The sequence below is a fragment of the Lithobates pipiens genome, unplaced genomic scaffold, assembly GCF_037356315.1.
Source record: "Lithobates pipiens isolate NorthernLeopardFrog02 unplaced genomic scaffold, aLitPip1_a1.2 Scaffold_22, whole genome shotgun sequence".
Taxonomy (NCBI): domain Eukaryota; kingdom Metazoa; phylum Chordata; class Amphibia; order Anura; family Ranidae; genus Lithobates; species Lithobates pipiens.
Window position 1 is genome coordinate 185,494,733 of NW_027507784.1, and position 23,649 is coordinate 185,518,381.

A 23,649-nucleotide genomic window follows, 5' to 3' on the forward strand; every position below is an offset into this window, starting at 1 on the left:
GGTACCCAAAGAATAACACCTCCTGCAAGGGAAACCGATTTGACTTCTGGGAGGTTTAAGAACCATCCTATGGACTCTAGGTGGGCACGAGTTCTGACCAAGTTTTGCTGAAATTTTTCTCTGGTTTGAGAAAAAAAACTGTTCTTGCAGATAAGGAATAACTGAATATCCTTTTAGGCGCAAAGGTGCCAATGCTTCGGCCATTACCTTTCGGGAGCACTCTTGGGGCCAAATGGGAGTGCTCTGAACTGCAGGTGTACCATCTTCTTTCCAACTTATGCCAATCTCAGATATTTTGGCACCTGGTGGCAATAGGCATCCTGCAAGTCTATTGATGTCATGTAGCACCCTTGGTTCAGGAGGTTTTTGATCGAGAAAATTGAATCCATCCATAATCTTTTGTACTCTATCGATCAATTTAGTATCTTGAGATTTAGGATGAGAGGGAACTTTGAGTGTTTCTGGATGAGGAATACGTGCGAGTAGAACCCCTAGTAGAACTCGCCTGTAGGGACTGGAACAATGACTCTGAGATCTCAGTTCCCGATTAGGGACTTCACGACGAGAACCTTGGTTGGATCCTTTGGGGAGTTTGTCCCCAAAAATCGTTTTGGAGGTTCTTCCATGAATTCAAATCACATATCCCTGGGAGAGCATGTTTGGAATAAACTGGTTTGGTGTAATGCCTCTCCACTGCGGAAGAAACTCCTGGAGCCTCCAACTGGGAGGAAGGAGTCACTGTGACTTTCTGGAACTCCCAGGAGGATTGAAGAGCACTCCACTCCTTCCCTTGGACTTTTGGAAGGACCATGGCTTCCCTTTTCCCTGCGTTTTATCTTCCTGCTGTCCTTTCTGAGGCTGAAAAGAATGCTTACGGGTCTGCACCTGCTTCTTGACTGGAAACGGTTTATTTTTGCAGGCCGTTCAGTCAAGAATGGATTCTAGTTCTGAACCAAACAACAAATCCCCTACAAAGGGAATGCTACACAGCCTGTTTTTTGATGCTGCGTCCCCGGGCCGGATTTTTAGCCATAAGGCCCTCCTAGCAGAGTTTGTTAATGCTGCATATGGACTCTGCTGAGGCATCCGCAATATCTGACACTGCTGCAGATAAGGTTATAAAGGAGTTAAACTCCTGTTTCGGGGAATTCGCAGTAACATGGGTGGCTTTAGATTGTCCATAACCGATTGCCAGGCTGTTTTAAGAAGTAGGTCAATCCCCTTATCCATGGGCTCCTTTAGCGTGCCCATATCTTCAAAAGCAAGGTCAGTTGACACTGAGACCTGCGAGAAAGCGGAATCCAGTTTTGGAACCTTGTTCCAGATAGAGTCAGGATTTTTCTCAAATGGGAATCTTCTCTTGTGGGCCTCAGATTAGAAATGGCTTCTTCTCTTGTTCCAGCCATTCCTTTTTAATCACGTCTGCAATTACTGAATAGACCGGAAAAGTAAAGCTTTTGGAGTCTCCCAGACCTGCGTACATGCGGTCATGCAGGGAAAGCTCCTTCTCCTCCTCTATCCCCAAGATAGCGTGGATTAATTTAAAAAGAGTCCTCCTACCCACTTATAGTGACATCTTGTACTTAGAGGCAACATCTGCTTCATTTTCCTCCTCTTCTGAATCTGTTCTATCAGGAGCGGGAGAAGCAGGTTCTTGGGAAGTATCCTTGGAGACTGGACCTCCCGCCTGTATCAGAGAAACCCCCTGGGATTCTGAAGTTCCATTCAGGGACCTGGCTCTTCTCTCAGGTTTGACCTGAAAGCGTTAAAAAGGTGGCCCGGAGCTCATCCTTAATGGTTGTAACCAGATCGCCACAAATGGATAAAGACTTCTCCCTGACTAACTCTGAGATACAATCTGCACAGAGACTTTGTCCAAACTTTGCTTAAATTTTTATTTGCAGACAGGACACCTTCTCTAGACTGGTTGAACAGAGCTTTTGGCCTGGATAAAATAAAAAAAATAAAAGAACCACTGAAATGAACCACAGAAATGCTGCTGCACAGCACAAGTACAACACTAACCAGGTGCACTAGGCAAACCTCTCACTTCCCCGTGCCCAAGCAAGCCACCACCACCAGCACTTTGTGGAGTCCCCTATGCTAGGCAGAAATGCTAACCCACTAGCCACTGTGCTACACATTCACCAGGGAGAGCTCTCACTGGGGGAGGGGGCCCTTGCTGGTGCCTTGGCTTGCCCCATTGTCTGCTGCACCCTCCATTGCAGATTGCACTGCAGTCACGTGTCTGAAAGAAAGCCGGTTCAAGAACGCCACGGCGCCAACCCAGAACAGGAAGTTTAAGAGCACCAGGTGACCCTGCCCTCTCCCCCTGACCTTTACACCCGGAAATGATGCTGTGCGCCCAACCCGGAAGTGCTGCCTCTTCCTGTATGCACAGGACATGGGCGAGGGCTCTTCACGGCCACCAGAACAATGGCCGCTGCTCTGCACCACCGCCGTCCCACGATGCGGGAAGTCAGCCTCTGCACACCGCCCATCCTGGAGAGAAAGAAAACAGGCAGCACTCCCAGGCAGTAAAGGCTCACAACGACCACAGAAGGGGGAGAGGGAGCCCACGGAACCATCCAACAAGGGGCAAGTGGGAGGATCACTCTCCTAAAAAAATAAATAAAAAAGGCAGGCGAGAACCTTTTGTCTCCCAGGAAAGCCCTGAGAGATCATGGTTCCCACTAGAGGTTTTTCTCTGGCTGGGGTAAACAAAAAAAAAAAAAGTGCAGGAAGTTGCATGGAGGCCTCCTGTTAAAGCTTTGGATGATGATGAGGCGTTTCCTGTTCGAGGAGGAGCCATGATCTCTTGGGTGCTGTCCTGAAAGATGTTTTGGGAACCCTTCAATTTGTTTGCAAATATTAAAGATTCTAACCACCAGCAAAAATAAGTCCTTACATTTAAAGAGCACCTGTCATTTCAGATCCATCATGGCAGCGCTCGTTAGACATCCACTTACCTGCTGCCACCACATTCCTCACCTTGTTGCATGAATGGGACCGTTGGTGAGTCAACAGCGGGTGCTGCTGCAGGACAGAGATGACAGTTGCTCTTTAAAAATTGATGATATAAAGAGTCTAGTGATTTAAATCATGATTTAGAGGACACCAACACAGGGTCAGGGGAGGAGTAGAGGGCAGAGGACAGTGTCAAAGGGGAACCTGGACAGCTTGTGATGGTTGGCAGGAGCCCAGATCAGAGCCCTCTGTACGGATCAGAGCTAGGGGAGTCGGGCAGGAAGAGGACTGCTGGTGCTCACGATCTGGGCAGCAGTGGAGCCTGGTAACTTCCTGAAGGACATCTGCTGGCTGAGGGGTAAGTCAGGACCGAGAGTGAGGTACCTAGGGCCCGGAAAGTATGGGTGGGACTCAGACATAGCCAACTCCCCACCCCCAACACTACTGCCCAACATCAGTCAATGAGAGCCAAGCAGAGCAGCGATAACCGGGATCCGCTGTACACTGCACTGACCAGAAGGCGGCACCGCTAACCCCAACCCACACCTCCAACCACTGCTAGCCCTGCTCCTCCATCCACCAGACAACCAATCACCCTCTACTAACCTGAAGGTAAAGACTGCCGTGCCCATTAGCAAGGCAGGGGGTGGGAAGAGCTGCAGATCTGGATTATATTAACAAGCGGATGATTACCCGGTTGTTAATATGAAAAAACTCCTGCTCTCTGTGCAAATCTCCAGCTCCTCCCGGCCCCTGAATTGCTGATACAATGAGAGCAGAGAGACAAGCATGGTCGCATAGTGGGAGGTGAAGCGGCGACCGAGGACTGTGTTGGCCCTGTCTGGACCACGGTTGCTGCTTACATCCCTCCTCCTCCACTCCTGTCAAGCCAAAAGGCTTCACTTTCCCTTAGTGGAGATGGCAGTGGCAGCACCCGACTGCCACTCAGAAGATCGGCTGGGGTGCCGGCATTGCGGGCTTCCTGAACAGGCAAATGTCCATATATTAAAAAAGCATTTGTAGCTGCTGACTTTTCTTATTTTTCCCGCAGGCAGAACACCTCTTTAAGAAAGTTTGGAGAGCCCTGTATGTCAATTGACTGCCATACCACCCAAAAACACAAATGAAAATATATTTTTTCCCCATGAACATAATGTCTACCCTTATTCCTGTGATTAACAGTAAAATAATTAACATAACTCAAATCGACAGGCTTGTCAGATGATCAGATTTTCTGCTACCATATCTGTGGGATACAAAACGACTAAAAATGCAAATCAAGCTGACGACATAAAAAAATAAAAAAAGTAATGCAAACCAGAAAAACATTTTATTTTATATTATTTCTTAGCACAGATGAATTTTAGAATGTATAATTACAACCATATTTAAAGTCACACACATACATGGCGAGGCCAAAATGGTCAGGCACCAACTAGTCTTTCAGTATATTTTAGGCTGTGGGAGGAAATCCACACAAACACAGCAATCAAATGCAAATTCCATGCAAATAGAGTCCCTGGTGGAAATAAAACAAGGGACACTCCTTGATTATTACCTTGATTATTTCCCGCCTTGACTACTGCAACTCTCTCCTTAATGGCCTACCCTTAAGCAGGCTATCCCCCCTTCGGTCTATTATGAATTCTGCTGCTAGATTAATACACCTCACTAATGCCGCATACACACGATCAGACTATCCGCCAGACAATCCGCCCGTGTGTGGGATCCGGCTGACTTTTTTTCCCCCAAAAGTCTGGCGGACTTAGAAAGTAGTTTGGACTCAAAAATTGTCCGCCGGACTACAATTCGGGCGTCTGTGTGCTAGTCTGCCAGACTTTTGAAATGAATGGACTTTCCCGCACACGGAGAAAAGTCAGTTAATTTTGAACGTGGCTCCAGGTAGATGGGACTAGCGAAGGATTTCAATGTCGCCGCCTCCATGGGCGAGATGGACAAGTTGCTGGCCCCGTCACGTGGTATGCACTTAAAGGGGAAGCCCTACGCCGAAAAAACGGCGTGGGGGTCCCCCCCAAAGTCCATATTAGACCCTTATCCGAGCACGCAGCCCGGCCGGTCAGCCGTACCAGGCTGCGTGCCCTCAACATGGGGGGGGTGCTTTGGGGAAGGGGGGGCCCTGCGGCCCCCCACCCCAAAACACCTTGTCCCCATGCTGATGAGGACAAGGGCCTCTTCCCTGGCCGTTGGTTGTCGGGGTCTGCAGGCGGGGGGGGGGGGGGGGCTTATCGGAATCCGGAAGCCCCCTTTAATAAAATGATGCTGGGACTGTGACATCATAAGGGGCTGGACATCACCTGGAGACCCCACCCATTGTCCCTATATAAGTCGCTGTACACCGCGTCCCTGTCATTTCGGCCAGAGAGAGCGTCGAGTCAACATCTCAAGGAAGAAGAGAAAAAAAAGAAGACAAGAGAAGGCGGCGGCGACGACAGAAGACTGGGCCACTGCTAATAAAAGAGCTGGAAAAAAGGAGCGGAGGCCCGGCAAGAAGAACCGAAGAGGGGGACAAGACCCCCAAAGTCGGAAAAAGAGGCGGTGACAGAAGACCGGGCCACCGCTAGTAAAAGAGCTAAAGGAAGAAAGCGGAGGACCGGCAAGAAGAACCGAAGAGGGGGACAAGACCCACGAAGTCAGAAGAAGACCCCCGAGTGGCGACGAAGAAGAAAGCCGGGCTCCTCCGCTAGTAAAAGAGCTAGCAGAAGATAGCGGAGGAGTCCGGCGGGAAGACACCCCCAAGACGGAAGAAGACCCCCAGAGCTGTGCAATAAATTATTTTGAAACCTTGTGTTGTGTTTTATTTACTTTTTTTTTTTTTCCGCCAGGTGAATGGGTAGGGGGACATTGTACCCCAATACTCATTCACATAGGGTGGGGGGGCCGGTATCTGGGGCCCCCCTTATTAAAAGGGGCTCCCGGATTCCGATAAGCCCCCCCGCCCGCAGACCCCGACAACCAACAGCCAGGGTTGTCAGGAAGAGGCCCTTGTCCTCATCAACATGGGGACAAGGTGCTTTGGGGTGGGGGGGGCACGCTGCCTGGTACGGCTCAGGAGGGGGGGTGCTCGCTTGTCCCCACCCCCTTTCCTGACCGACCGGTCTGCGTGCTTGGATAAGGGTCTAATATGGACATGGGGGGGGACCCCCACACCGTTCTTTCAGAGTAGGGCTTCCCTTTTAAGTCCATACCACGTGACGGGGCCAGTGACGGGTCAATGTTGTCGCTAGTCCCGGCTACCTGGAGCCGCGTTCAAAATTAACGGACTTTCCTCCATGTGTGGGTAAGTAAGTTAATTTCAAAAGTACGGCAGACTCCCGCCTTAGTCCGGTGGACCTAGTCTGCCGGAAAAGTCCAGTTGTGTGTGGGCAGGTCCGCTTGTTTGGTTTGACCGCCAGACTAAGTCCACCGGATAGTCTGATGTGTGTACGCGGCATAACTGTTCCATGAATGCTGCTCCTCTCTGCCAATCCTTTCACTGGCTGCCCCTACCCCACTGTGTAAAATTCAAAATGCTAACCACAAAATACAAGGCCATTCACAACATCGCCCCCAACCACATCATCCCCTCCGCTCCTCCCAGGACCTCCTGCTCTCTAGCTCCCTTGTTACCTCCTCCCATGCTCGCCTTCAAGACTTCTCCAGAAGCTCTCCCATCCTCTGGAACTCCCTGCCCCAGTATGTCCAATCAGCCCCTACCCTGTCCACCTTTAGGAGATACCTGAAAACACATTTATTCAGGGAAGCCTATCCCACACCCACCTAACAACTGTCCCTGAGCCACCCCCATCAAATCATTCTCTGCAACTATTACCTTTTGTACCAACGCCTCCCTTTAGAATGTAAGCTCAGAGCCCTCCTGTACCTTTTGTATTGAACTGTACTGTAATTGTGTTGTCCCCCCTATACATTGTAAAGCGCAGCGTAAACTGTTGGCGCTATATAAATCGTGTTTAATAATAAAAAATAAATAAAAAAAGAGCTCCAAGGCAAATACACAATAAGATGTATGGTCAGGTAACACATGTAATACTAACCTCATAAGCAGCACCTAAGTCTTGAAATTTGTCTTGTGCTTGGGGGTCATCTGGATTTCTATCTGGATGCAACTGCAAAGCTAGCTTGCGATAGGCCTTCTTTATCTCCTTTATACTAGCAGTTCGTGATACACCCAGAATTTTATAGAAATCACGTCTACAATAAAAAAAAAAAAAAAAAGGAGCGGCATTCACTTTAAAGTCATATCATAGAGACAAACTAGTTAAGGACACATTTCATTAAAAGAAACTGGAAATGTTTAATGCTAGCTCAAATGACATTTAAAAAAATAATAATAAAAAAAAAAAAAAAAAAAAAAAAAAAAGGGAAGGAAGGGGGTTATATGCAGTCTCATATATACAATGTTAAACTAAAACTCTAAGCAAAACCTGGTTTTGCATACAGTGGGAGGAGAAAGGGATAGACTGATGAGATTTGCCCTCACTTCCTGTCAAAGGTAACAGTTGGTGATCAACACAGGAAGTGAGGGAAAGGGACCAAATCTAAATCCCCCCCCCCCAAAAAAAAAAAAAAAAAAAAAAAGATATATGTATGCGTGTCAAACTTTCCTCAAACTGGATTTCAGAGTGACTTCAAATGCAAGCTCCCCCCAATCTGTTATGTAGCCCATAAATATTAACCCCAAGGTATATTTTACTTATAGGACCAAGATGACTGCTCATATAAAGACTGATTAAAAAGTGCAATTTTTACTTTAATAAGGCGCTGTTTAGCACAAGCAGCTAGTGATCTCACAGACACATACGCTCTAAAAGCATCCACCCGGACCACAGTCCTGTGCCGTAAACGGAGACTCCTGCATACATGTGTGGGAATGACTTTGCGGCTCCGGACACTCACACAGCCGAAATCCACAAACCCAAAAAAGGAAGACGGGTGAAGCCCTGTCACCACTGGAAGAGTGACAGGGTTTCAAGGAACACACATTAATAAATTATGCTACCAAAATTAGTGTGTGCTGTAAATTGCCTCCAGCATTGCTCCCGTTACTTCTTGCCAGAGGCTGCCATTTTGCTGAAGCCCAGAGCTAAATCATAAAGTGGAACTAAACTCATCAATTTATTGGTTTCAAACAACTGCATTCCTGGAATGCTGGGATTGGCAGTTGTCACATTTGCTTGTGTCCTCAACCAAAACATCAAATGGCTGGTGTCATAACTGATCACATGTGTAGCACCATGGCAGTTACAAATTAAACAGAAGCAGCTTCCTTGGCTATAAAGGATAGGGGGGGTTTAATTCCACTTTAGGACTGAAAGCAGATCGGCCTCTACAAACTCGGAAATACCTATACATGGAGATCAACTGAGCATGTGCAAAGTAGGGTAAGACCGTGTATTACTGGATTTTAAACAGTATAGACACTTATTTTTAATGCTTTACACTATACCTTGCTATACCTGCAAAATGAGATAGCCTGAAGTTATCTAGCAGGATTTAAACTGGTTGTTAACCCACTGCAATAAAACAGTCTTATCCCCTCTGTACCATAAGACCCCTTTCACACCACACCGCCCATAGGGAGGGCGGTAAATTGTCGCTATTTTTAGCGGCGCTTTACCACCGGATTTGCGGCGCATTTCGGCCGCTAGCGGAGCGTTTTTACCCCCCACTAGCAGCCGAGAAAGGGTTAAAACAGCACTGCACCATTGATTTCAATGGGGAGCAGCGGTAAACACATCGCTCCAAAGACGCTGCTGGTAGCACTTTTCCCCGACATCCTGCCAGCGCACCGCTGTAGTGTGAAAGCCCTTAGGCTTTCACACTACAAACAATGGTGCAGCTTTTTTAGGGCGGATTGCAGGCGCTATTTCGAATGTTATAGCGCCTGCAAAACGCCCTGGTATGAAAGGGGTCCACCAACAATTGTCCCTGTGTCTATGTTATGTAAAAAAATAAAAATAAAAAAATAAAAAATCTGATCTGTAGCGGCTCCCAGCGCTCCGCCAATTCCTTGGCTCACAGTTCCAGTGGATGGGGCCAAGCACTCCTGCTGACATCAGCCAGGGAGGAGGAAGGGAGAGGAGAGAGAGAGCCGACAATCAGCTGAGCTCCGGGAGCCACGCTCATATAGGTACAGATAGGCAGATTTTTTACATTACACAGGCACACATAGTTACATAGTTAGGACACCAGTCCATCCAGTTCAACTTGAGCGAGTGTCTACAATTGTCCCTATCCCTGTACATGGTGTCTCATTAAGATGCTTATCTATTATATTATTTTATTTAAAAAGGTACCCATATAGCGCCGTCAACTTACCCAGCGATCCACACATACATTGCCCACAATCCAAGGTCCCCAACTCACATTCATATACTAGGGCCGATTTTGGACAGAAGCCAATTAACCTACCAGCATGTCTTTGGAGTGTGGGAGGAAACTGGAGTACTCGAAGGAAACCCACGCAGGCACAGGGAGAACATGCAAACTCCAGGAAGGTAGTGTCGTGGTTGGGATTCAAACCAGTGACCCTTTTTACTGCTACCCACTACACCACTGTGCTGCCACACTCGTCATTATGGTACATAATGGGGATAAGATGATTTTATTGCAGTTATGCCTTCAATGGCACAAGCAGACAGGCAAGGGGGGGGGGGGGGGGGGTAGGACAGAGGAGACACAACATATATTGATTGGTTTGCGCAAAAGTTATAGAGTCTATAAAATATAGGATAGATTTATGGCATTTTTTTTTTTACTAGTAATAGCAGCGATCTTTATTGGGACTGCGACATTGTGGTATACAGATCGGACACTTCTGACACTTGTTTGGGACCATTGACATTTATACAGCGAGCAGAGCTAAAAATAGCCACTGAATACTGTATAAACATCACCGCAGGAAACAGGTTAACACTAGGGGGCGATCAAGGGGTTAAATGTGTTCCCTCAGTGTGTGTTCTAACTGTGTGGGGATGGGAGCGACTAGGAGAAAGACATATCTCTGTCCCTAATAGGAACACACAACCTGTCTCTCCTCTCCTGGCAGAACTGCGATTCGTGCATTTACACACACAAATCCCCATTCTGTCTCTCATGCCCACAATCATGGGTGGCCGGCAGTCATCGCGACCGCCAGCCACGCACATCGGGCCCTCCGCCATGCAGCAGGCGGGCACCTGTTAAACCTCTAAAAGGAACCGATGTACCTGTACTTCTTTTTACGTTTTTTGCAGGGCTGCCAATCGGCCGACGTATATGTACATAAGGCGGACGGGAAGTGGTTAAGCAGTTACAGCAACAGTCTCTCTCTACCCCCCCCCCCCCCCCACACACACACACACACTTTGGGGTTTAAGGCTTTACATACAATGAGCAGCTTTTAGTCATGCAACTGTCACTTTTGCTGGCCAGCTTGGTCTGTTAACCACTACAGATCCGCGCTATTGCCAAATGACGGCATTAGCGCGGACCTACATTTCCGGGACTACGTCTATTGACGTGGTCCCGGTTACGAGCGGCCTGCGCGCCCCCTGAGGGGCGCGCGCGGCGCGCTCTGTGATCGGCGAGTCCGTGAGACTCGCCTGATCACCGATCCGTGTAAGGGGGTCGATCCCGACCCCTTATCACGTGATCAGCTGTCAGCCAATGACAGCTGATCATGTGATAGAACGGAGCCGGTAATCGGCTATTATTCCTCCTCGCGCTGACAGCGCGAGGAGAGAAAAAAAAAGCCGATCGCCGGCGGCCGTGATCGGGACATCAGTCCCGATAACGGCCATCAATACAAGGGACCACCTGCCACCTGCCTGTGCCCACCTGCCTCCCGCAGTGCCATCCTGAAATAAAATAAACGCAAAAGTGCCCCCCGTCAGTGCCCATAGTGCCACCCACAGTGCCACCCCCAGTGCCACCCCCAGTGCCACCCAATCTGCCTCAAAGGTGCTGCACCCCAGTGCCGCCCATCAGTGCCCAGCAGTGCCGCCCATCTGTGCCCAGCAGTGCCACCTATCAGTGCCACCTATCAGTGCCCATCAGTCCCATCTATCTGTGGTACCTATCAGTGCCCATCCGTGCCACCCATCCGTGCCACTTATCCGTGCCACTTATCCGTGCCATCTTATCTGTGCCCATCTTATCTGTGCCCATCTTTGCCCATCAGTGCCGCCTTATCTGTGCCTATTAGTGCCGCCTTAACTATGCCTATTAGTGCCCACCGGTGCAGCCTATTAGTGCCCACCGGTGCAGCCCATCAGTGCCCACCAATGCAGCCCATCAGTGCCCACCAATGCAGCCCATCAGTGCCCACCAATGCAGCCCATCAGTGCCCACCAATGCAGCCCATCAGTGCCCACCAATGCAGCCCATCAGTGCCCACCAATGCAGCCCATCAGTGCCCACCAATGCAGCCCATCAGTGCCCACCAATGCAGCCCATCAGTGCCCACCAATGCAGCCCATCAGTGCCCACCAATGCAGCCCATCAGTGCCCACCAATGCAGCCCACCAGTGCCCACCAATGCAGCCCACCAGTGCCCACCAATGCAGCCCACCAGTGCCCACCAATGCAGCCCACCAGTGCCCACCAATGCAGCCCACCAGTGCCCACCAATGCAGCCCACCAGTGCCCACCAATGCAGCCCACCAGTGCCCACCAATGCAGCCCATCAGTGCCCACCAATGCAGCCCATCAGTGCCCACCAATGCAGCCCATCAGTGCCCACCAATGCAGCCCATCAGTGCCGCCTAATCAGCGCACTTCAATGAAGGAGAAAAATGACCCGTTTGCAAAATTTTATAACAAACTATTAAAACATGATTTTTTTTTTTTTTTTTTGCATCTTTTTTTGTTTGTTTAGCAAAAAATAAAACTCCGAGCTGTAACTAAATACCACCAAAAGAAAGCTCTATTTGTGGGAAAAAAATGATAAAAATTTCATTTGGGTACAGTGTTGTATGACCGCGTAATTGTCACTCAAAGTGCATCAGCGCTGAAAGCTGAAAATTGGTCTGGGACTGAGGGGGGTTTAAGTGCCCAGTAAGCAAGTGGTTAAAGGAGTTGAAAAACAAGAGACTTACTGAATGGACCACCAGAAAAAGAAAGGAAAAACGCCTCAAATAAGAAACTTAAGGGCCACCACATCCAAGACTTGATATACTGCAATATATTACATTTTTGTTTTTGGGTTTAATACCACTAACTACAGTGGTGTTTTACTAGTACTACATTGCGTAATTCTACCTTATGGTCCGCATGCTTAATTCCAAACAAATGAGATATGCCATAACGGAGGTCTTTCTAAGCATATTTTTGCCAGTATGACAACAATGCTGCTAAATACAGTTTTTAAAGAATTGAACTCAGAAATTTTTTTTTTTTCAAAAACACTGACAGGTAGGGTTTTTTTTTATGACAGAAGTAATGTGCACTAAGCCAAGCATGTACAGCTTAGTATAAAATTACGGCACCCCCCTATGCCATGATGATATGACTCCGGTACTCATGCACGAGTATGACATCATCTCAGCCCGGCCATTCATGCGTCCAAATCCGGAAGGAAGACTGGCAGAAGGAAGCGCATCTTTAGACAGACAAGTCTGCTGTAATATTCCAATATCCTGGGCATATTATATTATGGTATAAAGCTCCTGGGGCCCATTTAATTAAAAAATAAATAAAATATAGATAAAATTACACTGCAATATATTTTTGGTTATAAGATACAATGATTTATAATAAATAAAAAAAAAAGGGATTGTCATGTCAATGTTAAACATCTATATAAAACCCACGTTTATCTGTAGGGTAGTGGCTTGTTTTAATGGGCTCTTATCCTTCATGATCAATTTAGGTAAGCTTCATTAAGTAGTAACTTAATTCCACCAATGCTCTGCAAAGCAGAAAGTGAGAAATGATTACGGTCTACTTGGTAGACATGGATTGACGCTTGTGACCAGGTCCTGTGTACGTGAGGAAAATGAAAACACACAAGGACTGAAATGGTTACTAAGGCTGGATTCACACCTATGCATTTTTTGCGCTTTTGGCATTTGCAGATTTGCTGTAAAGAACATGTTCCATAGGAAACCATGTTAAATGGACTGTAGTGCAAATCTACAAAGCACTAAAAATGCATGGGTGTGAATCAAGCCTTACACATGAACATGAACCTCACACTGCAATGGGGACACTGGGAAGTGTGACTCTAGAGCTGTTCTGCATTCCACATCACGGCTTCAAACTTACTATCATTATATTAGTGATTCAGCAGGTTAAACAACATTCACATTTCATTGCACATGCCAAGTAGTAAGCAAACACTTCCCCACACACACACACACACACACTTTAAAGCCATCTTAGACCTCACTGGACGTTTAGCTCCAGGGTATGAGATCACGGCACTTTTAAGTTGGCAGAAGGCACAGATGCACCATCCAGCACCACTGTTGACAGCCTGCAAAAGGCTATTTGAGGCTGAAAGCTGCTGCCATTGGACAGTGCAGTGCACGGGGTGTTACTAATGTTTAGGGTTGCATAAGCTCAGGGACACATGCTGGGAAGGCAGACTCCATGTGTTCCGGAATTCGTTCCTGAGCGCATACTGCCCTAAATGTCAGCGCCGTTTGGTGCATTGTCCGGCTGCAGCAGCTTTCAGCCTCTTATAGACCTTTACAGGCTGCCGCAAGTGGGACTGTATGGTGCACCTGTGTACTGCGTTCCCACAAAAACTCTGGGATCTCCTATACAGGGACTAAAGGTTCAGTGTATATGAAGCCTATAACTGTCAGCGGAGCTCTATTCATCTGAGAGATTGGATGTCAGTGCAGCACCCCATCACTGCAGACACAGAGAGTCTCGACTTATTTCTGTGACTGACAATGTGTGGCACTGTGTTGACATCTGTCCTAAACAAACACCTTTTTAAAAATTATAGTGAGGATAGATGTTAGGACCATATATGGATCAAAATTTTGATCTATGTATAGGTACGCCAGTTGTACAGAAGTAGGTCTACCGATCGACTTCTGTACAACCAGCCTGTCAAGTTATTCCTGATTGATCAGTGCTGCTGGCTATCATTGTATTCTGATGGCAGGAGGTCGCCCCACCATCAGAACACAATGGCATGGTGGGAGGATTCCCCTATCCACACATCTGATGTGGATCGGATCATTTTTTTTTTTTAACAAAAGGATGAATGTATAGGCTGCTTTAGTCAGCCCAGGACTTCAAGTGTTTAGATGTCAGAACATGTCCATGTAAGGGGATTTATATCATATATATCCAGGTAACCAAAATATTGAAGCTGAACTCCAGAAAGTATTTGGATTGCATAGTTACATTGATCCAGCTTGGCACAATGCAAGTATGCATATCTCAAACCTGATGGACCACTGGGGAAGCTGAAAATTTCTTTGGGGGTCCACACTATTACAGAGGAAGCCATAATCCTCCAGGTTATGCTGGTGTTCTGTGGGAGTGGCTTCCCCTCTGCACACTGACCACAGGGGGTCGCTAACCCAGAACTGCTGCCATTCTTAGAATGTCCTGCTTTTTCTTTCCAGGTAATACAAGGTGTCCTCTGATTGGGCATAGTGAAAATCATGATAACGCTACCCCTTTCCATCGTAACCAATCTGAGAATGCCTTGTAATAAAATATAGAAGGTGTTCTATGAATAGTGGCAGTGCCAAGGGACCCCCCTGTAGCCAGTGTGCAGAGGGAAAATCATGGCCATCACTGTAGTGGCCCTAACTTATACGGTGATTGTGTGCTTCCCCAGAGGCCCCTCAGGTATGAGATATGTATACTTACATTGTGCTGAACTGGACCAATAGAAGAATGAAATACAGATTATAGCTGGAGATCAGCCTTTCCACCGCAGGGGTGGCCACCCTTTACCCTCAGGGTGCCTTGCTTACGTGTACTATAGCACCCTGGTTGATGGCTGGAACCCCGACACCTCAGGAATCCGTGTGCCTGCTTTATGTGGTAGTCTATATTTGACAAAATACATTTGTTTTACTTTATTTTAAAAAGAAGGAGGGCGGCCATCACTTGAACGGTCTGTTCAATCATACGATAATCTGATCATTAGTACACAGTTTGAGAGCTGATCACGACAATTCATGCAGATTTAACCGATGGGACAAGCACGCAAAAATTTTATTTTTTTAAATCAGTACAATTATCGTCTGAAAATACAATACAATACATGCCATCACTTCCAAATTGTTATTCTGTCATACGAGAATTTTCGTAACTTTAGTAACCTCATTTATGTTCGATATGAGACTAGCATGCAAAAGACAAAAATAAATAAAAGGATCATTCGGCCAATAATCTCAATGTGTGTACCAGGCATTAGGGTCACCATAAAACTTACAATCAAATTTAACAAAACGATGTAATATAAAGGACAAACCTAACCCATCTAATCAGGCAGACCCCTGCACTACATAGTTGTTGGTAGATCTAAAAAAGATTGTACAATCAGACAGAAAGGTGTATGGTGAGCTTTAGGCGTGGCTGTAGTGTGCTTAGTCCAGCTTTAATAAAGTTGAGACGTGATCTGCCATCATTGGCAAGTGACTTCCTGCTGAGTTGGTGGAGTGTGGTTGGATTTCCTCTGGTCAGCCCCCAGCATTTCAGACGCAAGGGCTTAGAGTGCTGACATCCCACTTCAACCACCCACAGCAATGATCACACTGAGTCGATTGGCACTTAGCTTATTGTCCAGCAAGCTGGAAAATCTCTGCTTAGGGTAAGGCTGAGAGTGCAATAGTCATAAGCTGGGAAGCTGACATTTGTGAGGCTGCGGATCTCCTGGGTCATGCTGACCTTTATGTCATAACAGGAGACAGTAGTGACAAGAGGTGGGGACCATTCCCAGCAGACCTCATTTCTCATAAACAGAAAAATTTTTGGCACCATAGTTACAAGGAGAGGTAAGTACTTACCTTCTTTTACAGGTTTGCCCAGGAATGTTTAGTGTGGTGACAGGATTGCATTAAGTTTTCCAGGTGTCAACACCTGATGAAATTCTACATCAGGCAGGCAAAAATAAAGTAGGGGGGGGGGGGGGGTTCACAGAACAACCCCATTCTATATTCTTCTAACAGGCAGATAAGAGCCATTTATATTCCATTATTTCACATGATCTACATCTTCTGTTGGGAACACGACCTTCTGTCTATGGGGATGTGTATCTAATAACAAAAAAACACAAGCTGTTCCATATTTCCGCCTTACAATTGCAATCAGTGACTTACCCTGCACACACCACGCTCAGCATGTACACGACTAGCAGGCAGATGCTACTCAATGACAAGCAGCCGATCCTCATGGTGGATGAATGAAGCCAGTCACCAGAACACAGATACTCAGGGTCCTTCGGCTGTCACCGCATCAACACTGTGACCCAACTTGCCTCACGTCGGTCTATACAGAGACCTGGATCTCCCATACAACAGGTATTGAAACAAGCACAGCTAATCATACAACACAACGTCAGCTTCAGCCGGGGGACAGACAGCCAATCACCAAAGCTTCCATTTCATTTCCGGGATCGCCTGACCAACCACATGCAAAGACATGGCAAATTACGGTTCCCACTTACTCCACCAATCGCCTCTCAGAGCGTGAACACCGCATTTCCTTTCCAGATGTGTCGCCGGTTCAGGAACAGCGCCATATTGTTGGTTATAAAACCCTCTAAGTGGTTGACTGCTCTTGTAAAAGCGTGACTGGAACAAACACTACGCTCTATTACAAACAGAAAACACAAAAATCAATGATAATGCTCCAAGTGAGCTTATACATCAGCTATCAGTGTGCTAGAAACTTTTTGGAAGTTACATATGCTTTCAGAATGTAGGGATTTTCTGTCCCCTACTGTTTGCTGCTAATATTATGTATGAACACTTCCTGTCTCAGAAGGGGTGTTCTATATCAGAATACCTAAGTAACGTTGTGAACTAAATTGCTTTATTGCGCATGCGTTCGAACATGGCCGCTATGCGTTTCCATAGGTTTCCTAATCCGACAGAACATGAAGGCAGCAGCGGACATCTTCTTACACCCACGCAAGTCTTCAATTTCACACTTATTTTAGCAGTAAACTCAGCTTATATACTGACATAGACTATTTCAACCAATCTGTTTGGCACTGTGTACAAAGATTGCCGTCACTTACCCTCTGCCTGCAGGCTTGGCGCTGTATTTACTATAATACTATAGCATACCCCCCAACTGTCCCTGATTTCGAGGGACTGTCCCTGATTTGGAGCAATGTCCCTCTGTCCATCATTTGTCCCTCATTTTGGTCTGATCTCTATATATAAAAATCTCTATATATAAAATGCACTTTTTATCTTTCAAAAAGTGTTTCCCAGAGCTAAACCTTTTATCTAAATTCTAAATGGCTGCATTAGTAAATGTTAAAATCCAATATAAAGGAATAGGAGTGGCAAAAAAAAGCCCTTGTGGATTTAATTAACCTTTTTTTTGGTTAATTCTCCTTTAAGTGTGTCAGGGGGCGTGTCCTATGCCTACATACGTTTGTGGTGTCCCTCATTCCCATCTCAAAATGTTGGGAGGTATGCTATAGTACTATAATTATAATAATAATAATAATGTATTTCAGTATATAAGATGAGTTTACTGCTAATATAAGTGTGATATTAAAGACTTCCATGGGCATAAGAAGATGTCCGCTGCTGCTTTCATGTTCTATCAGATTAGGAAGCCTATTCAAACGAATAGCGGCCATGTTGGAACACATGCGCAATAAGCAATTGTGTTTGCAACGTCACTTATGTTGCATGTTCTGATGGGTAGCGGTATTCTGATAGAGCACCCCTTCCAGAGATAGGAAGTGTTCATACATAATATTAGCAGCTAATAGTAGGGGACAGAAGAGAAGATCCCTACATTCTGAAAGCATGTAACTTCTAAAAAGTTTCTAGCACACTGATAGCCAATGTAAAAGCTCACTTAGAGCATTATCATTGATTTTCGTGTTGTCTCTTTGTAATAGAGCTTAGTGTTTGTTTCATTCATGCTTTGAATTAGTTTATACAATTGAAAAGCAGGGGTATAATAAACACGACAGTAATAATAATAACATTGCATTGTGGCTAATAAAGACCAGGGTTGGGGGGCATGGCTTGGCACCGGGAGAGAATGGCCGCTTAATCCTCTGGCTCCCGCTCGAAGAGGAAAAATATCAGCCTAAAAGAGGATCATAATCCGACAAATCAGAAGACGGATCAGTGAACTGAGCAAAAAATGGATGTTGTGAAACGCGTCTTCTGATTAATCGTTACGTCACTTCCGGTCTACAGAGCTTGCGTTCCATGCTGAGGTGCACTTCCGGTTCCGGCCTCTCGGCTCCCTGCATGCTACACAGACTATACGCCACTGCTATTACAGCGTCTACAAAGCGGCGATTTTAAAAAACATTTACAGAGCCTGTACTGCTACACCCCTTCTTATGGGTTTACCAGCAATCAACCATCTTCGCTTATCCGTGGACCAGTGACCTTGGATTCCTCTCCCTTCACTATATAGACATGCCTGACTATAATCAACTTTTGTGCGTAGCCATTTGGCTGTGTGCTTTTATTATATTAAACGCAATTTTTTATATATACTGCACTTAGTTTGGCGCACTTCTCCTTTCTTTACAAAATAAAAGTGGTCTCTGAGGCGGATTCGCTATGAATTCCCTTTTATCGGTGGTGGGAGAGGGCCCCCCCTCCCGCCGCGATCCGGTGCCCTCCGCTGCTTACCGGAGCCATCGGTAGCGGCGGAGATGATCACGCCTGTCTCCTTGCTAGGTATGCAGATGAGTGTGGGGAAGATGGCGCCCACCCGTCTCCATACCATAGCAGGGCGGAAACGACGTCAGAACGTCACTTCCGCCCATACTTCTTAAAAGCACTTTTTTATGTAATTTTTTCAAAATGACACATTTTTTTTTTTTTGCATTTAAGTCCAGATATGAGATCTGAGGTCTTTTTGACCCCAGATCTCATATTTAACCACTTACAGCGGGGTTCCACCCTAAAGTGGAACTTCCGCTCATAGGAACCCTCCCCCCCTCTGGTGTCACATTTGGCACCTTTCAGGGGGGAGGGGGGTGCAGATACCTGTCTAAGACAGGTATTTGCACCCACTTCCGGGCATAGACTCCCACGGGAGTCTATGCTGTTTCCTGTCCCGCTGCGATGTCTGCTGGGACACACACGGGTCCCAGAAACAGCACGGACCATTCCTAGTGTGCTGCGCGACTCGCACATGCGCAGTAGGGAACCGGGAAGTGAAGCCGCAATGCTTCACTTCCTGATTCCCTCACCTAGAATGGCCTGGGACAGGTGAGTGTCCATTTATTAAAAGTCAGCAGCTGTAGTATTTATAGCTGCTGGCTTTTAATATTTTTTTTGTAGGTGGAACCCCCCTTTAACCACTTAAGGACCGCCGTATTGCCATTGTACGTCATCGCAATGGCACAGGCAGGCACAAGCACGTACATGTACGTGCCTGCCTTCCATAGGGTTGCCACCTTTTCTTCAAGTCAAACCCGAACACTTTAGCGGCGCACAGCAATTTTTTTTAATAGTATAAAACTATACATATATTTTTCTATTAAATAACATTTCTAATCATATGAAGTTAATAACAAGAGTCCCCCTTTTCATCAGAGTCCACAGAGTACCCCTTTTACATCTGAACTCGTAGAGTTCACTTTCACTGTAAGGGAGGACTCTGCAGACTCTGATGTAAGGGAGAACTCTGGGGCCTATAACATAAGCAATGCTCTGGGAACCATGATTTATGGGGGGCACTGAGGACTCTGATGTAAGTGGAAACACTGTGGCCTCTGGTGTAAAGGGGAACTCTGATGTAAGGGTTGCTCTGAGAGCCCTGATTTGAGTTGGTGTACTTACTCAGATGTGGGAGAGAGTAGGGGGAGACTTCAGTCACAGATAGGGATGGATGGTGAGCTCAGAGATGTAAATCGAGCCCTCTCTCTTCTCCCGCCTGTGTGTGTGTTTGGGGGGGGGGTTGTCAGTGTTGGCTTTGGGCAGTGAGGGTGTAACACACACTCTAAGCCAGCAACCCTGCTGCTAAGCCATAGTCCAGTCTAAATAAAGTGTCCAGGTTTCAGGCAGTCTGAAACCTAGACACATGATTCCAAACCCGAACTGTCCGGGTCAATCCTGGACAGGTGGCAACCCTAGCCTTCCAACGGGTGGGGGGTCCAATCGGACCCCCTCCCGCTGGATACGGCGGTCCGGTTCGCTGCAGGAGCGATCCGTGATGAGGGAATGGCCGTTGGTTTCTGGCCACCCCCTCTGGATCGCTCCTGGCCAATGAGAAGCTTCCTCCCACTGTGTATTGTTTACACAGGAAGGAGGAAGTGATGTCATTCTCCTCGGGGCGGTCTTTTTGACCGGACTACGAGGAGAAGACTAAAAGTAAGTGTGCACCAACACTACACTGACATGTAGGTACACACAGGCACACAAACCCCCCCCCCCCCGATCCCCCCCCCCCCAGTCACAGTGTCACTGATTGCATTGATCATTTCTTTACTGATCACTGCATTCAGTGTCAGTTGTAACAGTAAAAACTGTCAGGGCAGTTAGTGTTAGGTCCAGGGTAGCCCCCTATCACCCCTCAATAAAGATTTAACCCCCTGATTGCCCCTAGAGTTAACCCTTTCACCCCCTTTTGCCAGTGTCACTAAGCGATCATTTTTCTGATCGCTGCATTAGTGTCGCTACTGTCGCTAGGTAGCTAGTTATTTTTTTAGGTTCACCGCCAGGTTTTTATATCGCTAGGTACCCCGATATACTACCCAATAATGGTTTTAACCCCCTGATTGCCCCTAGTTAACCCTTTCACCCCCTTTTGCCAGTGTCACTAAGTAATCATTTTTCTGATCGCTGCATTAGTGTCGCTACTGTCGCTAGGTAGCTAGTTATTTTTTTAGGTTCACCGCCTGGTTTTTATAGCGCTAGGTACCCCGATATACTACCCAATAATGGTTTTAACCCCCTGATTGCCCCTAGTTAACCCTTTCACCCCCTTTTGCCAGTGTCACTAAGCGATCATTTTTCTGATCGCTGCATTAGTGTCGCTAGTGTCGCTAGGTAGCTAGTTATTTTTTTAGGTTCACCGCCAGGTTTTTATAGCGCTAGGTACCCCGATATACTACCCAATAATGGTTTTAACCCCCTGATTGCCCCTAGTTAACCCTTTCACCCCCTTTTGCCAGTATCACTAAGCGATCATTTTTCTGATCGCTGCATTAGTGTCGCTAGGTAGCTAGTTTTTTTTTTAGGTTCACTGCCAGGTTTTTATAGCGCTAGGTACTCCGATATACTACCCAATAATGGTTTTAACCCCCTGATTGCCCCTAGTTAACCCTTTCACCCCCTTTTGCCAGTGTCACTAAGCGATCGTTTTTCTGATCGCTGCATTAGTGTCGCTAGTGTCGCTAGGTAGCTAGTTATTTTTTTAGGTTCACCGCCAGGTTTTTATAGCGTTAGGTACCCACATATACTACCCAATAATGGTTTTAACCCCCTGATTGCCCCTAGTTAACCCTTTCACCAGCGATCACAGTATAAGTGTCACTGGTTATGCTGGTTAGCCAGTTAGTTATTTAGGTTCCCCGTCAGGTTTTTATATAGCGCCAGGGACCCTCATATACTACCTAATAAAAATTTGAACCCCCTGATTGCCCCTAGTTAACCCTTTCACCACTGATCACCGTATAAGTGTTACGGGTGACTCTGGTTAGTTTGCTTTTTATAGCATCAGGGCACCCACCATTTATTACCCAATAAAGGTTTAACCCCCTGATCACCCGGCGGGTGATATCAATTAGGTTTTAGGGTCAGGGTCTGCGTCGCCCCAGGCAGCGCTAGGTTAGTGCCAGTACCGCTAACACCCACACGCAAAGCATAAACCTCCCGTAGTGGTATAGAATCTGAACAGATCAATATCTGATCTGATCAGATCTATACTAGCGTCCCCAGCAGTTTAGGGTTCCAAAAAAACGCATTGTTAGCGGGATCAGCCCAGATACCTGCTAGCACCTGCGTTTTGCCCCTCTGCCCAGCCCACCCAAGTGCAGTATCGATCGATCACTGTCAATAACAAAACACTAAACACATAACTGCAGCGATCGCAGAGTCAGGCCTGATCCCTGTGATCACTAACAGTTTTTTTGGTAGCATTTTATATTTAAATCCGGAAGGCAGTGCTTGGTTTTCGGGGTCCCGTACGTGGCTAGGCTCCCAAAAAGTCCCCCACATGTGGTATCCCCGTACTCAAGAGAAGCAGCAGAATTTATTTTAGGGTGTAATTTGACTTATGCCCATAGCATGTGTGAGCAATATATCATTTAGTGACAACTTTGTGCAAAAAAAAAAGTTTGTAATATTCCCGCAACTTGTGGCAAAATATAAAATATTCCATGGACTCAACATGCCTCTCAGTAAATAGCTTGGGGTGTCTACTTTCCAAAATGGGGTCATTTTGGGGGGTTTTGTGCTATTTTGGCATTTTATGGCCTTCGAAACTGTGATAGGTAGTGAGGAGTTAAATCAAAAATTTGCACCCTTAGAAATCCTGAAGGTGGTGATTGGATTTCGGGGTGCCGTGCGCGACTAGACTCCCAAAAAGTCCCACACATGTGGTATCCCCTTACTCGGGAGAAGTAGCGGAATATATTTTGGTGTGCAATTCCACATATAACCATGGCATGTGTGAGCAATATATCATTTAGTGACAACTTTTTGTAAAATTTTTTTTTTTTTTTTGTCATTATTCAATCCCTTAGGACAAAAAAAAAAAATATTCAATGGGCTCAACATACCCATCAGCAATTTCCTTGGGGTGTCTACTTTCCAAAATGGGGTCATTTGGGGGGGGGGGTTTGTACTGCCCTGCCATTTTAGCACCTCAAGAATTGAGATAGGCAGTCATAAATTAAAAGCTGTGTAAATTCCAGAAAATGTAATCTAGTTTGTAGACGCTATAACTTTTGCGCAAACCAAAAAATATACGCTTATTGACATTTTTTTTACTAAAGACATGTGGCTGAATAAATTTTGCCCTCAATGTATGACTAAAATATAGTTTATTCGATTTTTCTTATAACAAAAAGAAGAAAATATTTTTTTTTTCAAAATTGCACCCGCTCGTGGAATTGCGGCAAACGTTTACTCTTAAAAATCTCCATCGGTAATGTTTAAAAAATGCTACAGGTTGCATGTTTTGCGTTACAGAAGAGGTCTAGATCTAGATCGTGGCGATACTGATCGCGGTGATACCTCACATGTGTGGTTTGAACACCGTTTTTGTATATGTTCGCTTCTGCGCGCGCGTGAGCTCGGCAGGACGGGGCGTGTTTAAAAATTATTTTAATAAATTATTTTATTATTATTATTTATTTTACCTTTTATTTTTACACTGTTAAAAAAAAAATCACTTTTATTCCTATTACAAGGAATGTAAACATCCCTTGTAATAGAAAAAAAACATGGCAGGACCTCTTAAATATGAGATCTGAGGTCAAAAAGTCCTCAGATCTTATATTTAGCCTAAAATGCAATAAAAATTAAAATTGTAATTTAAAAAAAAATT

At 46.1% G+C, this 23,649-nt stretch overlaps 1 protein-coding gene across 1 annotated transcript in view; it reads right to left on the reverse strand.

The window, feature by feature from the left end:
* DNAJB11 (DnaJ heat shock protein family (Hsp40) member B11) overlaps positions 1-16,517 on the reverse strand; it is a 56,299-nt gene extending 39,782 nt beyond the window's left edge. The window contains exons 1-2 of the mRNA XM_077448723.1: positions 16,260-16,517; positions 7,020-7,176 (exon numbers count right to left, since the gene is read on the reverse strand). Of these exons, the coding sequence (XP_077304849.1) occupies positions 7,020-7,176; positions 16,260-16,333 (231 nt within the window). The 5' untranslated portion in view covers positions 16,334-16,517. The remainder of the gene's footprint in view (positions 1-7,019; positions 7,177-16,259) is intronic.
* Positions 16,518-23,649: the final 7,132 nt, after the last annotated feature.